The sequence below is a fragment of the Sphaeroforma arctica genome, assembly GCF_001186125.1.
Source record: "Sphaeroforma arctica JP610 unplaced genomic scaffold supercont1.136, whole genome shotgun sequence".
NCBI classification, from domain to species: domain Eukaryota; class Ichthyosporea; order Ichthyophonida; genus Sphaeroforma; species Sphaeroforma arctica.
In genome coordinates, this window is record NW_014040422.1 from 105591 (window position 1) to 130491 (window position 24901).

Here is a 24901-nt window from a genome sequence, read left to right on the forward strand (position 1 = left end):
TAACATTATAAATCGCAATGCCAACGTTACCGAACTCTCTTCTAAGACAATTGTATTTTTTTGTTTGTTATTTCCTACCATGATGAGAAGAGTGATACTTACGAAATGAATATCATAGATGGTGCTAGCGCAACTAATCTAGGCACTCACCGTATCCCTACCTCCGAACTTTCATTCGCTCGCTCATTTGATTTTGATGTCCCAGTTATGGAGTCACAAGTCAAAGATATAATTGACAAAACATCCGAAGACGGTTACACTTACTACAAGACCCGTTTTATGGATGGGACAGTGGCTTGGCTAACCTCCGATGCGTTTCGTGAATCTCGCGACTTCCTTCGTATTTTTAATAAGAAATGGAATAAGATAAACGGAAAGGATTTCCTCAGGTGACTACAAACCTGGATGGATCTGAAATTCCCTATTTGCCACCTACTTCCTATGTGAATAAACTTTCTGATCTGCTTACCAACAGAGCAGAAATTTATTCCGAGCTTACTTACTAATGAAGAATAACCTTTGGCTATTACCTTACCAAGTAATAAACGTAAGGTGCCTACATCGGAAATGGTTACTGGACCAAATACTAAACGACATAGAGTACAACATGAGTCTTGAACTCGTACATATAGGCGCATGCTTACTCGATAAGCCATGACCGAAACCGTTTTACTTTGGTTTTTGCTTTACGAACTAGATCGTACCTTCACGTACGTCCGTAGTCCTAAAAGCTACTGGGGGCTATGTAGAAATACGGCCTCCGGTCAGTCTAAAATATCAAGATCAAATGAGATAACACATTATTTTATTTGTATTTAAAATACTTTAATACAAGTTCTTTTTCCAATATTTCCAAAGTGTTCTAAATTCACTTTGATGGCTCCAATAACCTGAGTATTTGGTATGACTCAGATACTTGGGCCTATTTGAGACGATAGTAGATGTAGGATATTATAAACTAAATTTTATATTCTCTGAACTACTACTTACAGGTTTTGGTTTTCCCGCCAATCTCCAAAATCCAACAAGTCTTTTTCTTTTTTTTAACTTTTCTTCAGATGGAACTTTATTTATATTAGTTAATGTATTAACTTGACTTATGTTCTTATGTCGATCTACAAATTAGACACGCGGTCATGAACACTTAGTACTTCTAGTGAAAATTATTCAATAAAGAACAGCTAGAGGTACGTCCTGTGTGAACGAGGATATTAAGGCACTTACCAAGAGGCAGTCACGATCATTCTTACAAAAGCTACCACTGCTAAATCCTAACTGACTTAAATTGTATCTTAGTTTATATAACATTGTTTAAAACATAGAAATATCCATCGAAGTTTACATACACGGGTCATTTGCTCCGTATTGATGGGCTCATCGCATTCTTTTGAACAGGAATACCAGAACACGAAGCCATGACCCTTGACCGCTAGATGCCCGACGTCATTAAAATATACCGATATCGAGAGATGAAGCTAAAGCTCTCAATGATTTCATCATCAACAATGGCTGGCATGTGTGTGTCCTATGATAAAGACATCCCACGGATACCCTACAGTTTTCGTGACGCCCCGGTTAACCCTTAGTCCAACTGATCCTATCATTTGACGCACGACTACGAGCTGCCAAACAACTCTGTATTCTATCCGGCTGCGCCGTCCTGTCTTGCTTTGCTGGGAGTGTTACCGACACTATCAGGCCTGCAAGTTCAACGACGCCAACGGCAAACACCAATTTAGCAAACGATTCAAGTTTTATAGCAGTTACTCTCCGAATTTTGTCACCGCCATTGTGGTCTTTTTTATGTTGAGAATATGATGTTCGTCTGCTACTTGTGTATTTTACAGTTTGACTTTGTAGACAGGCCAATAGATAGCTCACGCATTACCTTCTTGTCTGTGTATCCCTTCTACTTCTTTGGATTCTTCCATACTGCACTATATCCGTCTTTAAAGTTGCGTTTTGGTTTTGCACAGTTAGGCCGGAGGTGCATTTACATCCTATAGCAGTGAATCAACGATTGGTTAATAAATAGGACTTTTGAGTACGTAAACTACCTCACTAATCTTTTCACGCAAAATTAAAGTGAACTTTATACTTACTTATTTCAACCGGACAAGAATTTTGTCTCCTACCAAAAAACCTTTGTTAAAAGAAATCTGAAAATTGGACAAACCAATGCGGCTACCCCATTGCCTCATGACATTTAATACCTATATTTTAACGAAAGACTTTAATCGGTTATACATGCCCTTAGTATGACAGGACCCTAAAATAGTTCCGGCCGGAGGTCGTTCAATTTTTGTGCCTATTTGGAGACTTGAGCGCTCTCCAAGATTCGATATATTGAATCTGTGGCTGTGACAGATGAATCTTAGTACTGATAACGACTCGATGTCCTCCATGCTGTTCTTTACTATGTTCATTATAAGTGTACCACAGAGTGGATTCACTAGTTTTTCGTGTCTCTTTCACATATATACAAGGTAGGGTTTCAGGCAAAAAGTGAGGACTGGTGTATAATCAAATAATCAGAGAGAAAGATAATTTACTGTAAAGTAGGACATGTTTAGATCGATTAACGACACATACTACACGCCAAATGCTCGGTTAGGCGCGTCACTTCATCCATGGCATATCTGCCGCAGACGGTTTGAGAGTTGGATTGTACTCAGACACAGGTAGTATCGTGGTACCAAAAGTAGAAGCTAACACCAGAAGTACTGACCATAGTATATAGTGGAATAGTGAAATACATAGAGTTGAAATTGGCGTTACAGCGTTGGACCAGTACTCTTTGGTCGGATGCATATTCAAGTCACAATATTACAACAGACTCTCCGATATGCCTTTCAACATCACAACAGGCGCTCAGATATGCCTTTCGATATCCCAGCAGGTACTCAGATATGCCTAGCAAAGCTTAATATTGCGAGGTTTGTCCCCATAGTGTAATATCACATGAGTGGACAAAAGTGTGTGCGAATGATAATTGGTGAGCACACAGCCTCTCAATATACAGGTTTGTGGTCCAAGGATGACACTGCTGTGTTTTATATTTTGTAACATTGAAACTCGGAAAGTTTGGAACTTTATGTCGTACAAAGGGCTATGGCACAACTGTATTTTATCTGACACTGAAAACGTGAGCTTGGAAGTCCCTCCAGACTTTATTGACTTTTTTTTTTTGTCTGTTACAAAATTTCCTATATATAGGCCCCTAAGCAAAATTACGTTCTGTAGAAATAAGCCTACAAAAAGGCCCATTGAAGAAATCTAAACCAATTAATGAAAACTTCGTGTGCGAAAGGGTTTAACGCGTTGAATGGAAAGTGAAAGGGTTGTCAGTTGTGAAGCACTGGCTACCTTATTGTTAGTCATCAAAATCACAACTATTTATTTAAAAGTTAGGACGTTTCCTCAATAACAGTTTCGACGGTTTCAGTCCCCATATTGGAGACATGCTTTATTATAGAGCCAGTAAAAACACGTCGGTCACATTGCATTCTGCGCGTTCATCAGTCAATAAACGTATGCTGCTATCGACAACTGTTTTGGCAACTATCTTCGACTGTATCTATGTTAACTATTCTAAACGTAGTTTTATTTACTGCAGTTCCAGCCTTTGCGCATGTTTAGTATCATCTTGGGAGACGCTGGGATGCAACTCGGAGTGATTATGACAGTAGGGCAATTTCGCTTGATAATATCAGGGTTTGGAAAGCGCTGTTAGATTTCCATTGCAATATGACAGGCCGGTAGTATTTTGGAAATATTAATACATATACTACTAAAATAGTCAATATACTGTACGAAATATTCTACGAATTGAATAGACGTTCAATCCTTCGAAAAACTAATAAAAATGTACACACAATTGAATTGCCATTTACCAAATCTTGTCAGAGCTCGTTTATCAGGGTGCAATCAGGAGTATATAGGTCATTGGCACCCTTCCAACCTTTCTTTGCAGCAGATCAGAGTTTTCTCACATTTGTGCTACTCTCTCGTATAAACATTACACATTAAAATCGCCTCAGCAAAGTAAAACACTGATCACGAGGTCGTTTTCCAGGCCCAAGAGTAAATTCTGAGCATCATGCGGCGTAACTACTCGATAGACTCGTAACCGCCGCCTCTACTCCAGTCAGATTGCACCGATTTATAGCAGCCAATGACCATTGCACCTGCCGCCAAGACGACAAACAGCGAAATCAGACCCCACGCCCAGCTCGGAAGCCCAGAGTCAACTTTTACCTCGGGTCTGTTGTTTTGATGATAAAATAAGGGTATTTGCATAAGTATCATTTTGAGTTTGGATACATTCAGCACACAAGAGTGTTCGCTCACTATCCACCACCACACATGACACTCTCGAGTATACCCACTTGAACTTGCAGTAGGCTTTAATAGGAATATGCGGTGTCTTATTTATACACAGATTCCCATTATAAAACAAAATACAGTCGATTCACAATTCGAAGCCTACAGCGTGTACACATCCAAAACATCAAGATCGCCAATTAGAGCATGCAAGTATACCGATACTCACGCATTATTACATTCTCTATCACCTCTAGAATGGCCTGTATTAATTCATGAGGTTAGCAGATACTTACACGTCGATCATGCTGTTCACCATCTGCTCGCACAGTTGCGAGAACCGCTTCTTCTTCGGTAGCGATTGTTGCCATTGCGTGAGTTTTATCCATTGCTCGTTCATGAGTCCTTTCTGTTCGTTGGCTTTGTCTGTTTTGCCTTTTGACCTGAAGTGCGTGTACAGCTCCAAGGGGTTCTTCAGCTGCGCACGAAAAAGAGGGAATACCATTGCTTATGGTACTGTACGATAAAACGCGTTGAACTACGTACCGAGACAAGTAAATACATGGCAAACAATGCGATTGTGTTATATCATCAACCTATGCAAACAATTTCAATTAAAAAAATAAAATAAAGTACCATAATATTTCTCCCAGCTGTCCTGCATACACATCATTCACGAGCACCGATTTATGTCAAAGGCTACATGCGTGTCTGTAGCAAAGGTTGGATCACCTACGCAAAACCACGTTACAAAACTCGAAAAATGCACAAACCTGGGTATAATGATCGTAAAAGTCGAGGGCTTCCACCATCAACGCTTTGCCTTCGGCGGGATCCTTCCATATTTCGGGGAAGAATCCTTGAGTGAAATTGAAGGCACGCACCAGCTTTCGCACATCGTGCACCTGAGATTCAGAAGCGTGGGGGTTGTGTTTATTAAGCGATATCAGATCGAGAGTCTTACATACTTTTGGTGGCTACGGTATAGGCCATCAGTGTGAAGTCTGAAAGACACTGACAGGCTCTGCCCTTTTAGAGCTCGTGTGCAGCACGCTTGCCAATCAATTTGGCGAAATCAACCCTCATATCCCTGTAGACATATATTCTCGCAAGGTGCCACATTTTGATCGTCGAGCAGATGCCACAGTAAGAAAGGAACACAGTGGTACTGAACAAGACCTGCATGCAGACAAACAATCTAATGTGGTGAGAAGTGATCTTCAGTGGCAATCACTCGATTGAAAGCTTGCTAAGATTCGCCATTATAAAGCATCGGGCGGGGTGCTTTGTTTCTTTTCCAATTGCACTTGACAATGTACATAGCCATTAAGACCATGGTCTATGTCGCTTCTGAATTCTAGTATCCTAGCCCTAGATAGACATGATCCCAGGGCAATTCGGAACCCCGATTCGCCTGCATTCCATTAATTACTTTTCTTATGAACAAAACAACACTCTCTGCGTACAACAAACCTAGCCCACAGCTAAACGTTAAGACGAAAAGCTTTCAGGGCCTTTGCGGTTTTAATTTAAGACATAAAACTAGTATTGTCTATATGAGAATTCGACATCACCACCACTAAACCCTAAAACAAACAACCCTATACGCACTACCTACCTCGACAAACCTTCTCCCCAAATCTTCCACCGACCAATCCTTCACCGCAATCCAATTGTTGGCCGCCGTGCGCATGTACACCTTAAATGGAAGGAGAAGGATAGATCACGTCAGACGAGGACATTCTCTGCACTCCAGGCTCAAGAGGCAAGCAGGTCCAATCTTCATATAGCATGGATCGTAGTGAGCATACCCACGTTACCAGACGTCGAACAGCAGTACTATAAAGTAGCTAGGTCCACTGAATCGTCTACCCGCCAACGTATATCAAATCGGTAAGTGGATCACTATTGTGCACACGTGTGACGTACCACCGACTGATTTATTCATTCGTGAGCACAAGCAGGGCAAACATACCTGATTCATGGCAGCTATGTTCTGCATGCCAGTGAGGGTTTCACTGGGTATCTCATCAGGCATGCTCTGCCAAAAGATCGCACTCAACTCGTAGTGCGACCGCCGGTACATACGGTGTTCCAAGGGGCGGGATAAGTACTTTTGCCATCTGAGGTGGATAGGGGTTTGCGCTTATCAACAGTATAAGCCCGAGCTCGCGGTTGTGAGTAGTTAGAGTTCTAGAAGGCTGGTTCCGCAGGGTGTTTTGATATAGTGTGCTGTTTAACAAAGAAAGTGTGCACTACGATGGTCTGTGGCACTTGTGTGCGCCGCGCCAGGTAGCTGCTGAAACAGAACGATAGACTACCGAACTGGGCGTCAGGTTTGGTGGCTATGCGACATTTAATATAGTATGTATGGTGTGTATAGTATATATGGTATGTAGGGTGTGTATAGTGTATATTATGTTTGGTATATATAGTGTATATAGTGTATATGGCAGGCACGTATGGTATGTATAGTATAGATGCTATGTATGGTGTATAGAGTATATATGGTATGTATGGTATATATGGTTAGTGTGGTGTGTATTGTGTAGTATTTATAGTATATATGGTGTATATAGTATATATGGTATGTATGGTGTAATGTTGTATTTATTATATGTGGTATGAATAATGCACAGATCATATATGGTATAAATAGTGCACATTATATATAGTACGCATGGTATATATCATGTGTCTGTAAGATTGAGAAACGTGCGGTGTCTCTGCATAAACAATGCACATAACAGCCCAGACAGACCTCAACAGAACAGATTGTTTCCTATTATCCTCACTTCGCGCCAGCAGCACATAATACTGAGTAGTACAAGTGGATAGAGACTGTCTAAGCATTGCGGACAGGGAATATGCGAAAGTGGATATAGATGATACGTAAATTTCATCCTAGCAACCACAATTTTGTCAACTGCTTTAAAGATATTCCAAAAGTTCCACCCGAGTAGCCACTAACGCGCCAGAGACACAAGTACACCGCCATTGCTGCGTGACTGCCTATCGTTTCTATCTCTGTGAACGAACAGATGGTCATACCTGGTGGTGTTCATGCCCTTGGAGAATGCTGTTAGTTCATCTGAAATCTTATCGCGTAAGATACGCTCTTCTTCTTCCCCAATCGCCATTCGTCGCCCGTCTTTCATCTCACCTGCGGGTGATGGTAATTGGTTGTCAATTACCACACTTTTGAACCAATTGCTACGGTTTAAATAGACTACTGCGCTGCAAGACAAAGACTATACTTAAAACCAAATACGACTCTCAATCAAGAACTACATTATAAATCAAATACTATAGTACGTGCCCATTCTCATATCAGATATCGCGGCAGAGGCAGTCTGATATATGTACATGCTACGCCGAATACGTAAATTGTGATCGAGCATAAACGTACGCACGGCGACCGACCACCATACATCTCAGCCAGCCATTGTACCTGTGTCGTGATGGATGTTTTTGATATGTTTGTGTATCATTCTATAGGCGTCTTGACCTTCCATCACCTCATACGGATAGGCGAAGGCAAACAGATCAAAATAGTCCCGCGTTGCTTCCAGAGCCTGTCAGCAGGGAGTGGTGACACGTGCGAGTGTCAGTCAGTGTCATAGACCGCAGTAGCGCCAAACCTTTGTGATCCGATTAACTTCAACTCTTGCACAAGGCACGGTCCAATTGGTGAATACCACATTCTTGAACAGATGGATGTATGAGTGGATACGAATAGGTACTCGCCGCTTGGCATATATGATGCAAAAGTATCACAATGTGTGTACAGCCTGGTCTACCGGACACCGTGATCACACATCTACAAGGCATACTATCTCATGAGTGTGGTGGTCAACTGGTAGCCTCCTTATACTTGGTAGAGCTACACGCCAAACTATACTATGTAGGCAAATATGCGTACGCTACAGTAATTGAACACAGATACAGACCGGCGTGTTGAACCATGCTTGATGTAATAAGAAACAGTTCGGTACAAAAAAGTGGTACTACGCCATCTACTGGGGCTGGTCCATGATCTGCATTCCCAGCACACGTGCATGAGAGCATCCCATACGCTGCCACTGCGTAAGAATGGTATTGCATATGTGTGACATAGACTCACCTTGCGGTAATGCTTGAGCTCGTTGTTGTCAGGGTTTATTTCAGTGTCTGGTTTGAGCAGCCATTCATTGGTCGACGCCTATGAGAGAGGGAGCCAAGGTACAGTTGAAGCAAACGAATCAATTGTCCTGAAAATTAACGGTCACCTATTTGTGCATACATGAAACATACACAAATAGGCTAGAAAAAAACACCACACACTCACACATATATATATACATACATACATACATACATATATATATAAATATATAAATATACATATATATATATAAATATCGATATATATATATATATATATATATATATATATATATATAGTAATAAACACACACACACACACATATATATATATATATATATATATATATAGTATATATATATATATATATATATGCATATATATATATATATAAATATATATATACATGTATACAAACACATATAAATATATAATAGTATACATACAGACATACATATACTGGGATACATCTACACATACAGATACACACATGCCCACCATATGGAAAATAAGTATCTAATAGTGTATTTTTATGTAGATCTACTCTCGACCTCCTAAAATTTACGCACACGTATACATTCTGAAAGATCCTGAGCATCATTCTTTCTCAAATTGGATTTGGTACATATCGGTAGAGCTCAGCAACATTTTTTGACGGCATATAACCAAGTATATCAAGCTTATAAAATTCTAATGCTTTCTAAACGTCACAGCAGCCGAACTGATGCACTTCAGGCTTATAGAAACTATACAAATACAGTTAAACATACGTGTAAGTTCTGGAACTCAGGCCATACTCGTGCCTTGGCGACCTCTCCATACGTCATATTGTAGATGTCCTTATGACGGTTGTCAACTACCTCTGAAACCTCCCCTGCGGCAGGGCTAGCATCAGCAGCCAGAGCTAAGGTTAAAAGTGCGATACACACCCCCATACTTGTTTTCCGGTCGCAGTCCAATCCCTACTCAGTTACTGTATGTTCTCGCGCTCGATATAGATCGTATTTATCTTTTAAAATAATAATTGTGAAGTAAACAATAAGAACTAAATGGCTGATATAGGTTCATCGAGATATCAACAACATCATGTGCGTCTTCTTGTTTTAAAAACTAGTAAATAAGTATCAAGAACCAAGACCAAATTTGGACTCTTCGGACGACGATAAGAGGAGTGGACACACCCTCAATACGTTTTTCATTTAGAAAAAATATATGCACTTACGCTTGGAATGTATGTAGGTTTAAATTCAACGTTTATATAGTGATGGCCCTAAGATAATCACTATGAACGCACTATCGGATCCTCTAGGTGCGAAGTTTCCATAAGATTTCATAGAGTGTCCGTTTAGTTTACAATATAGGTAGATTTTTAACTGGCTTTTGAGTTTTGACTCGTAGAAACGTGCTCAAGCATAAAAATCGAATAAATATAAGCGTTTACGTTCAGCTTTAAAAAAAATAAAATATGGTACCTCTTTCTAAAAAAGAAAGAAGTGTGATAAATTAAGAGTAAATAATAGCAAATATTTCAAAAAAGTGAATATAAAAATGATAAATACGTACTCGCCGACTCCGGCGACGACGTCTGTTTACATTCTACAATCCCTTTCAGCAGCAGTGAAATCACTGAAGTCCAAATGAGTCAAATCACTATTTACAACACAATTCCCCAGCAGTAAATATTCCAGTTTCCACACCACACCCATACTTTCCACAATCCACACACGCACAACATATGTGTCATATCAATATGTGTAAATAGTGACTAAAAACATACACACCACACACGCAAAAGAGAGAGAGAGAGAGAGAGAGAGAGAGAGAGGAGGGAGACTCTCTACTAGAGTCTGAGAGTCCCTCTGACTGTTCACTACTACAGCGCAACGCACAGCACAGTGAGCAGACTGAGCAGTGAGTACACACACACACACACACTCAGAACTGAGAACTCACACAGAGTGAGAGTACTCACCAAAAATCAATTGACTGTGTAAATAATATGTACATTATTATTTTTAGAGTATCCAGTAAATCCACAGTGATTTCCCACACCATAGAAACGTGCACTATTCATTAGTTAAAAAAATATTTCTCAGCAAGGGCCCGGGCCCCGGGGGGCACAAACACTGTGATGGTCGATGGGACCCCGTGTTTTAGGTTTGTGGCCCTGAGGCTGGGCCGCTGGGGTCTGGAGGCTGGGTCTGTACTCTGTAGTCTGTAGCCTGTACTCTCATTCCGAGTCTGTAGTCTGTACATACTCTCATTCTGAGTCCGTAGTCTGTACATACTCTCATTCTGAGTCTGTAGTCTGTACATACTCTCACTCTGAGTCTGTCGTCTGTACTCTCATTTTGAGTCTGTATGGGGCAGTCTATACTCTTTAATCTCGAACCGTTTCTCGTAGAAACTTTTATAAATCGAATAAATATACGTTTACGTTTAACTTTTATTCCGATTGTCCTCTGTATTTTCTTACGTGCACTTTGCGCCTTGCAGTTGCGGCCTTGCGGGTCTAAAAATGTTCTTTTTTAGGAGGCCATGTAAAAATTCAAGTGTCTAGCTATTTATTTCGTTTGACTCTCGGAATAATGAACCACAATACGTCTATTAAAAACAACGGTGTTGTGTTTGCCGCCATATTGCTTTGAAGGACATTATACCTTGCCTTCTGAAAGTTTGTTTAATTTTCAGAAGGCTATGATTGTATACACAATAAATAGGCAAAGGTAATCACTAATCAGACCATCCCTATCCTTTTGACAAAACTTTTATTATTTTAAATACATAACATAGGCAGAATAGAAGATATACGTTAAACTTGGTGCTACGTTGCTGGACGTGTATCTATCTCTGACAGGGCCACAAGATCTGCCGTTTCATTACTAGAACTAGCTTCTGAAATGCATATATCATCACAGGGGAAATCTTTTTCTGCCCCACTTTCCTTCGATATAGGTATCTCTATATGGGATCCAAAATCTATACCGAATACGCCCTTTGTAGTGTTGGCCTCCACTATAGCCAAGTACTCTTTGTTGTATGTTAATTCTTGTTTAGCCCTGTCAGAGAGCGGTATTACTTGCTCCATGGCTTCCCATCTCACTCGCTTACCTGAGGGTCTATGTATCACATTTCCGAAAAATAAAGCCCGGGACACCACAGCCAGTCCGATATGTTCTCTATCGTTTATATACGCTTCTAGATCATTTTTGAGCGTCCGAAATTGACCTGCAATGGCGTCGATAGGCTTAGTCATGTTCGTCAAGCATTGGAATTAAGCATTCTGTCATATAGCCACAAAGATAAGAGTCCAAGAATTCGAAACCCTAAATTGAGGAGACACTTTTTTGTATACTAAGGTACTTTCACTTACCTTCAAATTCTGGGTTTAAGAATGTGCAATCGGGCATGGTAGAATACATGACAGCGTTGTGAAAATACAGCGGGCTATTAACTATCGTATCCTTATCCTTAGCAAATTTATTCATCAACCGCGCCATGGGCTTCAAAAGCCCCAATCCTGGGTATTGTTGACCGGGAAGTGCAACTTTTACATCAGACGGGAGTTTCTCAGAAATTTTCTGCATGACCACCCATTCCACACACAAATTGTCCATGCTTAGCAGACTAGCGCGCTGCATCCAGTTCAATGTACGCTTGTGGCTTTCAATCCTTTCACTTCGCTTTTGTTTGCTGCCTACTTTGCATTTGATACCCTCAGCCAAATCTATTGCCAGCATCATGGCGCGCGAACGATCAAGAGAAAAGGTTTGTCGTACTGCCAACTCGATGATTGGTGGCAGCCATGTCGGCACTTTTATATTGTCTTTAGTTAGAGGGTGATTGGTAAAACTTTTATGATCTACATAGTAAGGTAGGATGTTATCGCTACACGGCAGCTGTAGCTTTAAACCATGATTATTTCTGCCGTCAGCGTCGTTGTTTTGTACAGAGAGATCGTAAACACGAAGCCTATCTACCGCCAGACCGGTGAGGTCTAACGCAACTACTTGCTTGACGTATCCCAGTTTCTCCAACGAAAATTTGGCCTGCGAGTCTTGCAGTAGGCGCTCGATATCGTCTACGGAGAACTTATCAATAAACATATCTCTCCCTGTGCGCCCGGGCAGCAAGTCTTTGTCTGTAATGTCTATAACTATTTCTGACGCTGAAAATAGTTTGTCGGACTCGTAGTAGCCTGCTATAGATGCCGCTGCGCCCGCAGCGACGGCCACAACCGCCTTGGAGATGCGGCTTGGTACATTCATGATTTCATGACTAATCTGTACTTTGAAACGAGGCAAAAGGTATAATATGTAAATACATCTAAAAATGCATTGATTTTAATTATCATGTATATGTAATTTTTTTCGTGGCAGGCCGGCAGGCTGGCAGGAGGGGAGAAAGAAAGTGCCAAGTTCACATATTGACCACAAATACATAGGCAAGTCAAAAATGTCCAGTCTCGATTTTTAAAACGGCCACTTTCCTCATTTCTGAATTTATCTCAAATTTCCCAACTTGTTTCCGTTTAAAATCGGCTATAGTACATAGCCAAAAAAATGGGAATTTTCCAAACACGGTTTTGTTTACATGATGGGTTCCCGAAATTTCCCATGATTGTCATATTTTTAGGTGCTACAAGGGATTTCCACATTCCTGTTCATGAAAAATCGTATATATCCGGTATCTCATTGAATACTGAACATATTTTGCTCAATGTATAACCACTGAAATTCTGAAATAATATTATCCAATCCCTGGACCTCAGCCAGTACGATATGTCTGAACTTCAACCATTGGCACTTTGATTGCGTAAAATCAGATTTCCGATCTGGGTAACCGTCGGATTAATGCCTAAATAAATGGTTTATCTCCATACTCGGGCCTCGGCCTCTGGGCTCTGGCTTCTGCCCTCAGTGAGGCCCAGAAACTCTGGGTCAATTTGTACCGGAGTCAAAACAAAAAGAACAACAAAATTATAGGTCATATTTCATAAGTTCGTACACTTCATAGCCTGCCTTCTATTCAAACATATTTTATAAAACCTAATTGATTTTTATAGAACAAAAACAAGATATATAATAAGCGTTATATTTAAAAAAAAAATACAGTAAATAGGTGACGTAGTTCTAACCTCTTTTTATGTCCACCTCTTTAAAAGATGTCTACCTCTTTTTATGTCCAGGTTTTACTTGGGCCGACCCATATATGAATCAGGCCCTTTTGAAGGCCGGTCCATCGAGTAATCAACGTCAGGTGCACACAAGTGTGCTGGTTGCGACCGCAATAAGCATGCAATTTGTGGCATGCTTGTCTACAGATAAATGTCAGGCACCAGATTATCGTGGTGATTCTTTGTTCTACAATGGTGCCTTTGGTAGCTCCGCATCTGTCCCACAAATCAGTCCCTGAACCTGGTAGGGTGAACCTGACCCAGGCGTGTCTACCTCTTTATATGCCCAATTGTTTGCTAAAAGTGGGAACCGGCCACAAGCATTTTATATTTTTGAAAAAAAAAATGAAAAGAAAAAGGCGCCATAATCAGTGGTGTGATAACTGATAAGTGATCAGCCAGATAAGTGTATTTCGGCGGTTTTTATAATTTATTTGAGACGCGACCTGCAAGTGCTTTCACCAGTATATTTCAGCGTTACTTTTCAATTGTTTGACATCGCTTACTCAGTATATTAGAGCGAAAGCGGTCGTGTATCTATATCCGACAACGTCAGTACAGAGGTTTCATACTCGGAGACATCTTCGGCGGTACTATCAAGACCGAAATCGATCGTGAATACCCCTGAGGTCGTGTTGGCTTCAACTATCCCTATGTACTCCTTGTCCTCTACGATAGCTTCTCTGGCTCGATCAGATAACGGTATAATCTGCTCCATGGCTTCCCACCTCACTCTTCTCCCTGATGGTGTATGTAGGACGCTCCCATAGAACAACGCTCGTGAAACGACTGCCAGCCCATAATTCTTGGTGTCCTGAATATACACATCTAAATCGTTGAACAACGTTCGGAATTGCCCTGTGAAATAAAAAGGAATTTGGTGTCAAATGAGGTTCACAATACAGCGCAAATAGAATTCTCAGTCTCGCTCCACACAATTCCAAATGATCGAACCGCATACCTTCGAATTCAGGATTCAAGAAAACACACCCAGGCATGCGAGTGTACATGAGGGCGTTGTGGAAGTATAGCGGCGAATTCATAGCCGCGTCCTTTCCTTGAGCAAACTTCTTCAGCATACCAGACATTGGGTTCATCACTCCCAATCCCGGCCACTGTTGCCCAGGAAGTACATGTGTAAGATCTGTGTCGAGCCTCTTAGTCACATTCTGTATCAGCACCCACTCGACAGCCAGATACTTTAGCCCTATATTGCTCGTCCGTTGCATCCATTCAAGTGTACGTTGATAGTCAAACGCACGATGTTCAGGATCCCGATTTTCGCTTTTCCTTTTCTGGCCACTTTGCAGTTGTTTCGCCATGGCCATCGCATGAGATCGGTCAAACTCGAATTTATTCCTCACAGCGAATTCGAACAAGGGCGGCAACCATTCGGGCGTCTTCTGTCCAGTACTTGTTAAGGGTAGATGGGTGAAATTCTCATGGTCTACGTGGTACGGTAATATGTTATCAGCGGTTGGAGGTTGTAGAGTCAATTTAGTTTCCAAGCCATGCACACTATCTTGCTGTATCGAGACATCGTATATCCGGAGCTTGTCCACCGCTAAGCCGGTCAGATCGAGAGCCAAGACTAGATCATGGAATCCTCTTTCAGCCAAAGCTTTTGTGGTCCCCGTTTCTTCTAACATATGCTCAAGTTCATTCACACTGTACTCATTTATGAATTTTTCTCTACCGCTACTTCCTGGCAAGAGATCCTCCTCATTCAAATTGAATGACAAATCTTTCATATCAAAGGAATTGCTTGTTGAGACAAAACTAGCCAGTCCTGCTAATGCAGTAGTAAATACAGCAGAAAATTTTCTTGACCCTCTTCTGAAGGTGTCAAGTGACCGCGAGTTCTCACTTGATGAGGCTATTAAAGCTTTTTTTCCGCAACTTGTATTACAGTTAACATATGTGTCCTCTACTTTGCAGGCTGGCGATGTAGACGTCGTTGCAGCCGCGAGTATTTTTTGTTTATCAATATCAATGATGGCAGGCCGCTTTGGATCATCCTTTTTGTGAAAGAAATGTCTAACAGACCGATAATGGTGCTCATGATAATGTTTGTTACATTTTTTATCGTTGTTGATCGTGTGTGTGGGTTGATTTTCGGTATCACTATCGGATGAGTTTTCGTTTTCTTCCCATGTTGAATTCTTTTGTGATGTGAAACATGTGTGTCCAACCGATAAGTTGCTTGCGCGTGCTCCATGCGATGACTGTGTTGCGTGTACTTTGTGCGATTCACTGTGTCTCAGTGAAATTCCATTTTCCTTGTCGTAGGGATTTGGCGATGTTAGAGTTCTTTGATGAACCATGCTAAAGGACGAGGCTACGGGCGGCGTACTTGAGACGAACACTTCCATATTGGATGGATATTTCATATTGTGCCAAGTATCTATTTTATTTATTCATCTCGTATTTCATTTATATATCCTTCAATTTGACAATTTGGTATACAATATATTGTGCACGAAGAAAAGGTCAAAAGGAAGCATCCGGTTGGAACTTTTGCGATGTGAGCACCTTCAGGTGAGCACGGGTTTCGCACTGTTTTGGTCAATACTCGAGTCTTTTTTTTTAGAGAACAAAATTGCTGCTAGTATTCCTGTTCTCGATTCTGGGTGGCTATGGGTATCACGGTAGGTCGAATCCAAGAAGTTGCTCAATTTCTAATCGCCAGCATCATTTTACTGATTCACATTGTCATTGGCGAACAGACAATATAATAAGAAAAAAGGGTTCCCGTCTATATATCTACATCGTGACAGAACCACTCCCAACTCCTTACTCCTAAATTGTAGTCAAACAATACAACAAATCAATTTATTTAGTTATAAATTCTGGAACAAAAATAACGCCCGAAGGGCCAAGCTAAGGCCCCAGAGTCCAGATAGTCCCAGGCTCCCAGCCCCCAGGCCCCCAGCCCCCAGGCCCCCAGCCCCGAGGCCCCCAGCAGTGGCACAGCGGCCTATTTTTAAAAAATATTATGTGTAAATATGTATTTACTACTATTCGTAGTAGGCGGCGACGCGGCGTAACCCTCTGCCCAGTGCCCAGCGTCTAGCCCATTCCCAATTTTAAACAAGTCTAATAACCAGGGAATTCCTTTTTTAAAATATAATAAGGATCAAAATGGGTATATTTTTGTTATTTATAATTATTAAAACAATTGTTATAAAACGGAGGCCCAACCACTGACAAGCTTAGAGAGTGACAATCATCTATACACAACAAGAGAGGACAGCCAACAGACATCGATGACAATTTATTTATATTAAAATTCAGAGTATTTTATAACAAACGACACACAGGGCGAGAACTTGCCAACGGCGCCTCAGCAAGTCAACGGACTTCAAATGTCTCAACAACAAGAATCTCAATCACGCGTATCACAGTTTCTCACAATAGAATCGAGCTCGTGTAATTTGACCTTGTTGGATGAATGTTTAAAATTAAGATGGGGAGGAATCGAGGAAGTCTGCAGTCTGCACTCTGCAACAAGAGAGTGGCGGACAGAGTACAGACTCTCGGTCGGTCGGCCCTCGCCGCTCGCGGGGATCTCGGCCGGCCTGGCGGCTGGCGGCTGGCAACCTCTGGACGCTCGCGAGTACAATTGCGAACTTTGGAAGTTGTTCAATGATGGTTACGAAACATTCATATCACCAGACAGTCAGACACCCGTTCACCATTAAAAAAAACCCAGAAAACTCAAAGTTCATGACTAATAAGTAATAAATATTTACCTGCCCATGATGTCCGTCGAATTGTCGTTTTTTTCTTCTCAGGAACTGTTCTAAATATTATTTTTAAAATCAACAAATGACAAATATGCATTGGACCGGATCCAAAACTGCAAAAGTTCAATTTATGTATCTCAGGTATTCGTCCATGTTTTGGCAGATTCAGTTGGGTTTGCCAACATATTGGCATTTGGCGGGCTCCGTCGCCAAAGTAATGTAACGTACGAAAACGTATCCCGTTTACGCTAACGCTACGCTTAACATTTGCCAATCGACAATTCGACACGCCGTGCAAGAGAATGTTATTTTCTAGAAAAATAAATAAATAAAAGTATATAAATAAAAGTACATGCTGTATGTACTGTATGTATTGTTTTGTTTTCTTAAAAAATTATAAAACAAAAACAAATACATATTACGTGCTTCTTGTCCGAATGTCCGCTTGTTGTTGTTGTTGAAATTTTATATTTATATTTGATTTGGTTATAAGAAATGACTATGGAGAATTTAGAGACATGTGGCAGCTCAAAACTGGAATTGTGGAATAATGTGGATAAATATATAGATTGGTTTTATGTTTTGGTTGTTTTACCGTTCGAGAGAAAAAGTAAAAGATTTATGGTTTACCGTTTATGAAAGTATAAAAGTATTTTTTAAAATATGTTTACGAATCAGTGAATCACGTGGCACGCCCCAGGCCTCCAGCCCCCGGCTACCCAGAGTCCAGACCCGAGGACCCCAAGGCCCAGAGCCCCAGGCCCCAGGGCCAGTTGCCGCCTACAAAATGTTTTATAAAAAATATAAAGAAATAAAAAAAACAAAAATTTACCAGTAAATAGACTATGGATTCGATTTAATTGTTTTAAAGAGACCATTTGTGAGTTGACCCGTTACTACCGTAAAAAATGATGAATATTATAGCGGTTTAAAAAAAAAAGTTTACGACTATAAATTTGCTATAGGCGATAACCGATGGCACACAGAGTCAGCAAATCAAATAATTCAACTCCCAGGCGTGGAATGCCTAAGAGCAAAATGAACTACGTATTCTTTTGCGGTATGGCGTGCTTGAAGGAAGCGTCGCCTGCAAAATGGAATAGGCAGATTTATGATTTCACGTTCTGCTCTTTGTTTGTTCTATACTGGACAGCTTCATAAAGTCTCATCCTCATATCAGAATACAGCTACTGCTGATAATCACCTTGGTTTCATGGCCCTCTGGATTGGAGTCTCAGCGGAAATCAAGGTCGTAGCGGAAATCGTGAATTTAGCAGAGACCCTATGATAGCCTATCCAGATTCCAGAGGGCCTTGTTGGTTTGGCAACTACCTCTACAGTCGATGAAGATCGCGATAGTACGTGCAACTACTCGCGTGAATTTAAGTCTTTGCAGAAGATGACGTCTCCAACCATAGTGCGTACGAGGGATTTGAATACAGCCAACTGTGGCTAGAAAACGATCTTGTACTTGATGTCCTATATACTGCATTTGGTTTACAAGCCGTTATTGATCTTTGCGACATTCGCTTTTCCAAACAAATGCTCGCCTCAGAATGCGACAGGAAACCCAGGGTATTACCAAGCGTGCTATTCGATGCGTCTTTTGTGGTTCATGTACGCGATTGTGGTTGTGAACATCCCCATCAGGTCGACGCCATGGAAGAGCATATCGTCAGCCCTGAGTGGGTTAGCTCGCATGCATGATTTGGTCAATATCTTTGATGATGTTCCCGTACCAAATCAGACCTGCAGGTAGTCCAAGCACTATGCACGGTAACAATTCGCTCCTCTGTACCAACGCCTGCCTGGTGTTGATAAAATTTATATTTCTCGATATTGTGTATCGATGTTATATTCTCGGCATGATCTCGTTAAAGCTTTGGGACACTGAGATGGTTAGCGAAAGTTGACTTTCAACTGACGAATAAGTGCACTCCAAGCAGGGGCAGTCTGTAAATCGTGTACCTGAATCACTTATATTTTACCTGGGTGATGATCCTACTCTTGCCTCGAGTAGCTCCGCCCATCATCCTGGTTCGGGTCAGTACCAACTAGTCCATTGCAATTCTTGCAGAAAACTTTATAGTTGAAGATCTACCAATCAACTTCCAGCAGCTGGGAAACGAGTGTATCAGTCTACTGGCCCAAAAGCCATCACTATGCACTATCATCTTAATCTAGCCAATGTAGAGACCGGCCTGCGGGGTATGCAAAACGGCTTAGCTGCATATGCCAACTAAAGTCTGTCACCTGAACCTCTAGGCGTTTCTTCTTTTTGGCATAAGATGGAATTCCGTTGTCAAATAAGTGCAGCAACTCGTCAGTCCTGCATTTATCGAACCTTTCAGGTTCTTCAGTACCAATAGATAACTGACACTGCTATCTGACATTGCACTATTCCTAGTCTTTATACCACAAACATACAATGCATGCGGCGTAGGAGTTGTAGCGGTTGTCATATGCTGCTCGCTGTTGAATCATCCACCTGTTCTGAATTATTCATGTGTCGTCTATGTTAGTGACGACCGCCTCGTCCCAAGGACCAACGATCTGGCGTTTGTACTTCTGCGCGCGTATGAGAAGCGCCGGGGTTACGAAAGTAATTCCGCTCATAGCACATACATAGGTCAAGAGTGCGGGCATCGATGCTATGGGCACCAGCAGCAAAAAGGTCGATAGCACTACGAGTGTTGTGAGACTATGCGAGTATGCAGCACTTCCCTCAGCCAGCTTCGAACCCTATATCAGAAAAAAAAAGCGAAAGAGGTCGGCCATTGGGTGGTGGCGAGTGCAAATATGGGTATATGCTCGCTTTCACATGTATTTCGATAGAATAGATGTAAGTATAGCAGGAGGATGAAGTTTTATGACCAGAGAGTACAATAGTCTGTAGAGAATGAAGGTTCGATTGTACATGTAGCACATGTACGAATAGATTACCTTTGCTGGAGATTTTAGTGTATTTGAGCTAAACGAATCGTAATATACAGTGCATGTATAAACCCATAATGCATGCCAATAAATTTTCCGTATACAGACAAACGATTCTGTTAGAGATCTCTATTCAATACGTTCTCTCACACACAATTTTATTGATGCGTGGTATGTATCTACCTTCGCCTATGTAAACGTGGCCACACAATGTCAACAAATAAAAGCGGTATGTGAGATTCTAGGACTACGGCGAAAGTTGTGCAGATTGAATCGATACCTTAAACCTTTCATTCGCAACTGAATGTGGTCGAGACTACATACAATACTATTGAAACCAATACGTCAAACCTCCCAATAGCACCTGAATGCGGTGGAGACTACATACAATACTCTTAAAACCAATCCGTTCAACTTCCCATTAGCCCTTGAATGTGATTGAGACTACATAAAATACTATTGAAACCAATACGTTCTCCCAATAGCACCTGAATGCGTGGAGACTACATATAATACTATTGAAATCAATATATTAAGCCTCCCATTAGCACCTGGATGCGGTGGACACTACATACAATACTATTGAAACCAATAAGTTTAACCTCCCAACCCCAATAGCATCGGAATGTGGTTGAGAATACATACAATACTATTGAAACTAATACGTTAAACCTCCCATTAGCACCTGAATGCGGTGGAGACTACATACAACACTATTGAAACTAATACGTTTGACCCCCCATTAGCACCTGGATGCGGTGGACACTACATACAATACTATTGAAACCATTATGTTTAACCTCCCAACCCCAATAGCATCGGAATGTGTTTGAGGCTACATACAATACTATTGAAACTAATACACTAAACCTCCCATTAGCACCTGAATGCGGTGGAGACTATATACAACACTATTGAAACCAGTACGTTTAACCTCCCAATAGCACCTGAATGCGTGGAGACTACATACAAAACTGTTGAAGCGAATACAGCTAATCTCTCTTAGCCACTGAATACGGTGGAGACTACATACAATACTGAGGAGCCTTATAAACAAACAGAGCCACGATTGATGCAGGCGGAGGTATCACAAACAGCATAACCGTTGAGAAGCCAATCACGGTATAATGTGGGCGATATGGCGATAGAGATGTGTAGAGTAGTATATACGCGAACTCGACAAACAATAACCACTGGTGACGGTGGGGAGAATAGTATTGGACTGAAAGGTGTGCGCGACCAAACGCAATATAGTAAACTTTCGGGTACTTTGAGCTACCTCTCCAACACAGTACGATGCGCGCGTGATAAGAACTCATTGAAACAAGCCACATATAGCATACCAACATTGACCGGACGACATATGGCAGTAGCACAAACACCTCCACCGCAAAGGCCAGCAGAGCGAACCCCTCCAGGGCTGAATGTAGGCGAGACGCTAAGCACACCGACGCAAACATTGCCTCATTAATACCGGCCAGTGAGAGCTCCGGGAGGACCACCGAGAAGGGTGCTTGAGCTTTGTGTGCTGGAGATACACATGCATGCTGTATGTGTGGATGTGGGGTGTACGCTGAAGGTGTGAGTGCGAAGCCTGTGTGTGCGTGAGATGTACTTGACAGATGGGTACGTGTGAGAGGTGCCTCTGACTGGCCTGTGCCAGTCGTGGCAGCACGTGTCGATATGTGCTTATACCCTGGCGTCCGTGTATGTCCTTTCACACCACTCTTTTCATAAGCCGTGTGACCAGTATTGTACGTGGCCTCGGCCTCGTCGTCAGCTCGCTGTGGTTGCGAGCTTCCCTGAGCTACCAGCGCACCTTTCTGGGCTGGTACTGTCTTGGTACTATCGCTACCATGCACCCTATAATCTGTCCTTACCACATTCAGCATAAACATAAACGCAGCCATGCCGTAGATCGAATCGGTGCTCACGCTCGCGGTCAGTGTGGTTAGTACCGGCGAAACACCCAGTAGCAACAGCAACAACAATACGAATGTCTTGGCACTAGCCAGGAGATCGTATTCCGGCTGGATGGACGTGACGACGGGATGGTGAGTATTGTCAGCCATGTACTGGGACATGTACGTTGTTGAAGCAAATGGATTTTCAATACAGCTGGCAGTTGTGCGTGACTCAGAACTAGAGCCCCGAGTGCTGACTTCATGTGCTGTGTGAAGTTGTAGGGGATCACGCTCACCAAAATTTCTTTGCATTTGCGAATCCACATCGAAATTTCCAACAGCGCGAGAGTTATTCCCCTCTGATGGTTTATGTTGTGATCGGTTGAATGGGCCTGGTTTTCGCTCGCCGGCATCCAGTTCGCAAGACCGTGTTCTGTTTTCAATACCACTGCCAGTCATAGCTATAGGATCGGCACCAGCAACTGGATACTGTTTGGTATCGGCGAAGCCATACCGAAAGTATGACAGAAGCCCATACAGCACAGCCGCCAACACAAACACTACCGCCAAGAGCTCCTCTGCACTCACATCTTTCCGCATCATATACACGAACACGCTCACATACACAGTAATGATGCTCAGATGTCTCCCTATACTGCCGGTTGAGTGTAGCGCTTCGAAATAATTGTAGCTCTGTGTGTGCGTATTCAATCGCATGTGTTCCAGAAAGGTGTCATCGGTGTGGTTATCTGGATACGGTTGCTTTTTATACAGCACTCTCTGCCATCTTGTGGGTGTAGAATGTCGTTTCGTTGTGTCCATAATTGTGACTCTATATTACAGTCACCAGCTTAAGTTGGGAAATATGGACCTTGCCGCCACTTTTAATCCTTCACTGAATTGTACAAGACTAAGGTTAGGGAACGAGACCGACAACAGTATATTTATATGATACAGCACTATCCTGAAGTTGTTCATTTACATCGGCAGCTTTTGGACATTCTAAACTATAATTCAGTTGTTCATTTACATCGGCAGCTTTAGATTATTCTAAACTATTTTTTAGTTGTTCATTTACATCAGCAGCTTTAGGTTATTCTAACTATTCGTCAGCTGTTCAATTACATCGGTATTTATATGTGTGTAGGACTGTTGCCGTCAGAGATAATGCCATAATCATGTAGCACCGCAATAACTACTACATACATAACTACACAGGGTATGCATGTGTAGACATGTTCGACTCCTTGAACATACGTCGCGACCTAGCAGACGATATACTCTGCCCTGATATAAATAAATAAAATGTATTCAACTTACTTGATACATAGATCTTTATCTATTGTTTTTGTAGTCATAAATTATAACGTCTATTCGCCTTGCACACTCTATGTAGTATGGAAAAGTATAAACGTAGACAGAATTGAAATTGTATACGTTCTAACTCAAAAATGACTACAAACTACTCACTCGAGAAATACTCCCGCAGTTGAAATCCCAAAGCTACGTTTTTCATAATAATTTTAACGCGTTTTGTATTTTTGTTTAGAAAATAAAAAACCAAACCTAAAAAACGAGAAAAATAAATATACTATTTTTGATTCAGAAGGTTATGAAAATAAAATAAAATAAACACAACCGGTTTTCAACCGCGAGAGAGAGGAGGAGAGGAGTGAGGTCACGGAGGACCAGGAGTCAGAAAGCCGAAGCCCGAATAACATTTCGGAGTCAGCGGCCCGCCTTTTTGTATTTTAGGATTTTTAAACCAATCAGAATACTGTAATAGGTAATTTATAGCTCGCGCTATTTTGTACTCGGAGGTCTATAAACCAATAATAATGCTGTATTAGGTATGAAGTGCTCTTGTACATATTTGTCATTTGTGCCATTGTCCGTCTGTCACTGTCCTTCTCAAATCTGAAATCTTGCAGGCTTCTCAAATCTCAGCCCATAATCCTCAAATATCAGCCCTTGATCCACCATATTTATATATTTATGTTTATTCGCGATAAATATACGGAATAAACAATATTGATATTACAGTGGTACCAGCTAGAGAGGTTACGAGCCATCATTATTACTTATAGGATATTTGCGCAACATAAATAATCGGAAGATACTCTACTTGGTTGTGATCGAGGTACTATCTACTAAGTGAACAAATCTCACACACCCAAAGTCGACACAAAGATTTCCTTCGCGGGCCACTACCTACATTCGCATTCCAAAATCACAAGGAGAAGTCACATGGTTGTATGAATATACCGCATTTTTCAAGGAGTAAACTGCAACAAGCACATAGGCAGTTGAAACTTAACCCGAATGTGTGGGTACATGCTAGCCAGTCGCTTGGTTACACCGCAGAGAAAAACACCTTAGCAAACATATATATCAACAGGAGAGGTTACTATAGCCGGGTTAGAAATCTTAGGAAGAAAGTCATGTCCAGCCCAGCCCACGCATGTCTTCCTTCGGAGACGAATGATGGTGAGCATTACAAGATACCCTTTCACAAGGTAAGAGTGCCATCTAGCAGAGGCACACCGTTTACATATATACATACCTGCATGCATACATACATACATACATACGTACATACATACATACACACACACACACACACACACACACACACACACACACACACACACACACACACACACACACACACACA

General features: G+C 41.5%; 4 protein-coding genes across 4 annotated transcripts; all 4 read right to left on the bottom strand.

Annotated features, from left to right (window-relative positions):
• Window positions 1–3870: 3870 nt before the first annotated feature.
• On the bottom strand, window positions 3871–9551 carry SARC_02890 (hypothetical protein). Its single transcript, XM_014303335.1, has 9 exons — window positions 9238–9551; window positions 8447–8524; window positions 7775–7898; window positions 7375–7486; window positions 6299–6446; window positions 5942–6022; window positions 5097–5228; window positions 4620–4801; window positions 3871–4264 (listed from the first exon to the last, which is right to left on the bottom strand). The coding sequence occupies exons 1-9, from the start codon at window positions 9400–9402 to the stop codon at window positions 4111–4113; spliced, it is 1176 nt and encodes a 391-aa protein (XP_014158810.1). The 5' UTR covers window positions 9403–9551; the 3' UTR covers window positions 3871–4110.
• Window positions 9552–11218: 1667 nt separating this feature from the next.
• Window positions 11219–12735, bottom strand: SARC_02891 (hypothetical protein; the record flags this gene model as incomplete). Its single annotated transcript, XM_014303336.1, has 2 exons — window positions 11219–11695; window positions 11841–12735. The coding sequence occupies 2 exons, from the start codon at window positions 12733–12735 to the stop codon at window positions 11292–11294; spliced, it is 1299 nt and encodes a 432-aa protein (XP_014158811.1). The 3' UTR covers window positions 11219–11291.
• A 1288-nt stretch (window positions 12736–14023) lies between these two features.
• On the bottom strand, window positions 14024–16089 carry SARC_02892 (hypothetical protein). The gene is made up of 2 exons (XM_014303337.1): window positions 14605–16089; window positions 14024–14501 (listed from the first exon to the last, which is right to left on the bottom strand). Exons 1-2 carry the CDS (start codon window positions 16031–16033, stop codon window positions 14158–14160), a joined length of 1773 nt encoding a protein of 590 aa, XP_014158812.1. The 5' UTR covers window positions 16034–16089; the 3' UTR covers window positions 14024–14157.
• A 2149-nt stretch (window positions 16090–18238) lies between these two features.
• On the bottom strand, window positions 18239–23529 carry SARC_02893 (hypothetical protein). The gene is made up of 2 exons (XM_014303338.1): window positions 21667–23529; window positions 18239–20131 (listed from the first exon to the last, which is right to left on the bottom strand). Exons 1-2 carry the CDS (start codon window positions 23047–23049, stop codon window positions 19892–19894), a joined length of 1623 nt encoding a protein of 540 aa, XP_014158813.1. The 5' UTR covers window positions 23050–23529; the 3' UTR covers window positions 18239–19891.
• Window positions 23530–24901: the final 1372 nt, after the last annotated feature.

Bases quoted from the DNA above. Each gene is read 5' to 3' on its own strand.
- SARC_02890 (XM_014303335.1), bottom strand. From the start codon at position 9,402: ATGGGGGTGTGTATCGCACTTTTAACCTTAGCTCTGGCTGCTGATGCT. The intron at 7,487-7,774 runs GTACAATGGCTG...CATCACCCGCAG, and splicing joins AAACATCCATCACGACACAG to GTGAGATGAAAGACGGGCGA. The intron at 4,265-4,619 runs GTAAGTATCTGC...TCAAAACAACAG, and splicing joins GTGAACAGCATGATCGACGT to ACCCGAGGTAAAAGTTGACT.
- SARC_02892 (XM_014303337.1), bottom strand. From the start codon at position 16,033: ATGAAATATCCATCCAATATGGAAGTGTTCGTCTCAAGTACGCCGCCC. The intron at 14,502-14,604 runs GTATGCGGTTCG...TTTATTTCACAG, and splicing joins CTTGAATCCTGAATTCGAAG to GGCAATTCCGAACGTTGTTC.
- SARC_02893 (XM_014303338.1), bottom strand. From the start codon at position 23,049: ATGGACACAACGAAACGACATTCTACACCCACAAGATGGCAGAGAGTG. The intron at 20,132-21,666 runs GTATGCTATATG...TTTCTGATATAG, and splicing joins ATGTCGTCCGGTCAATGTTG to GGTTCGAAGCTGGCTGAGGG.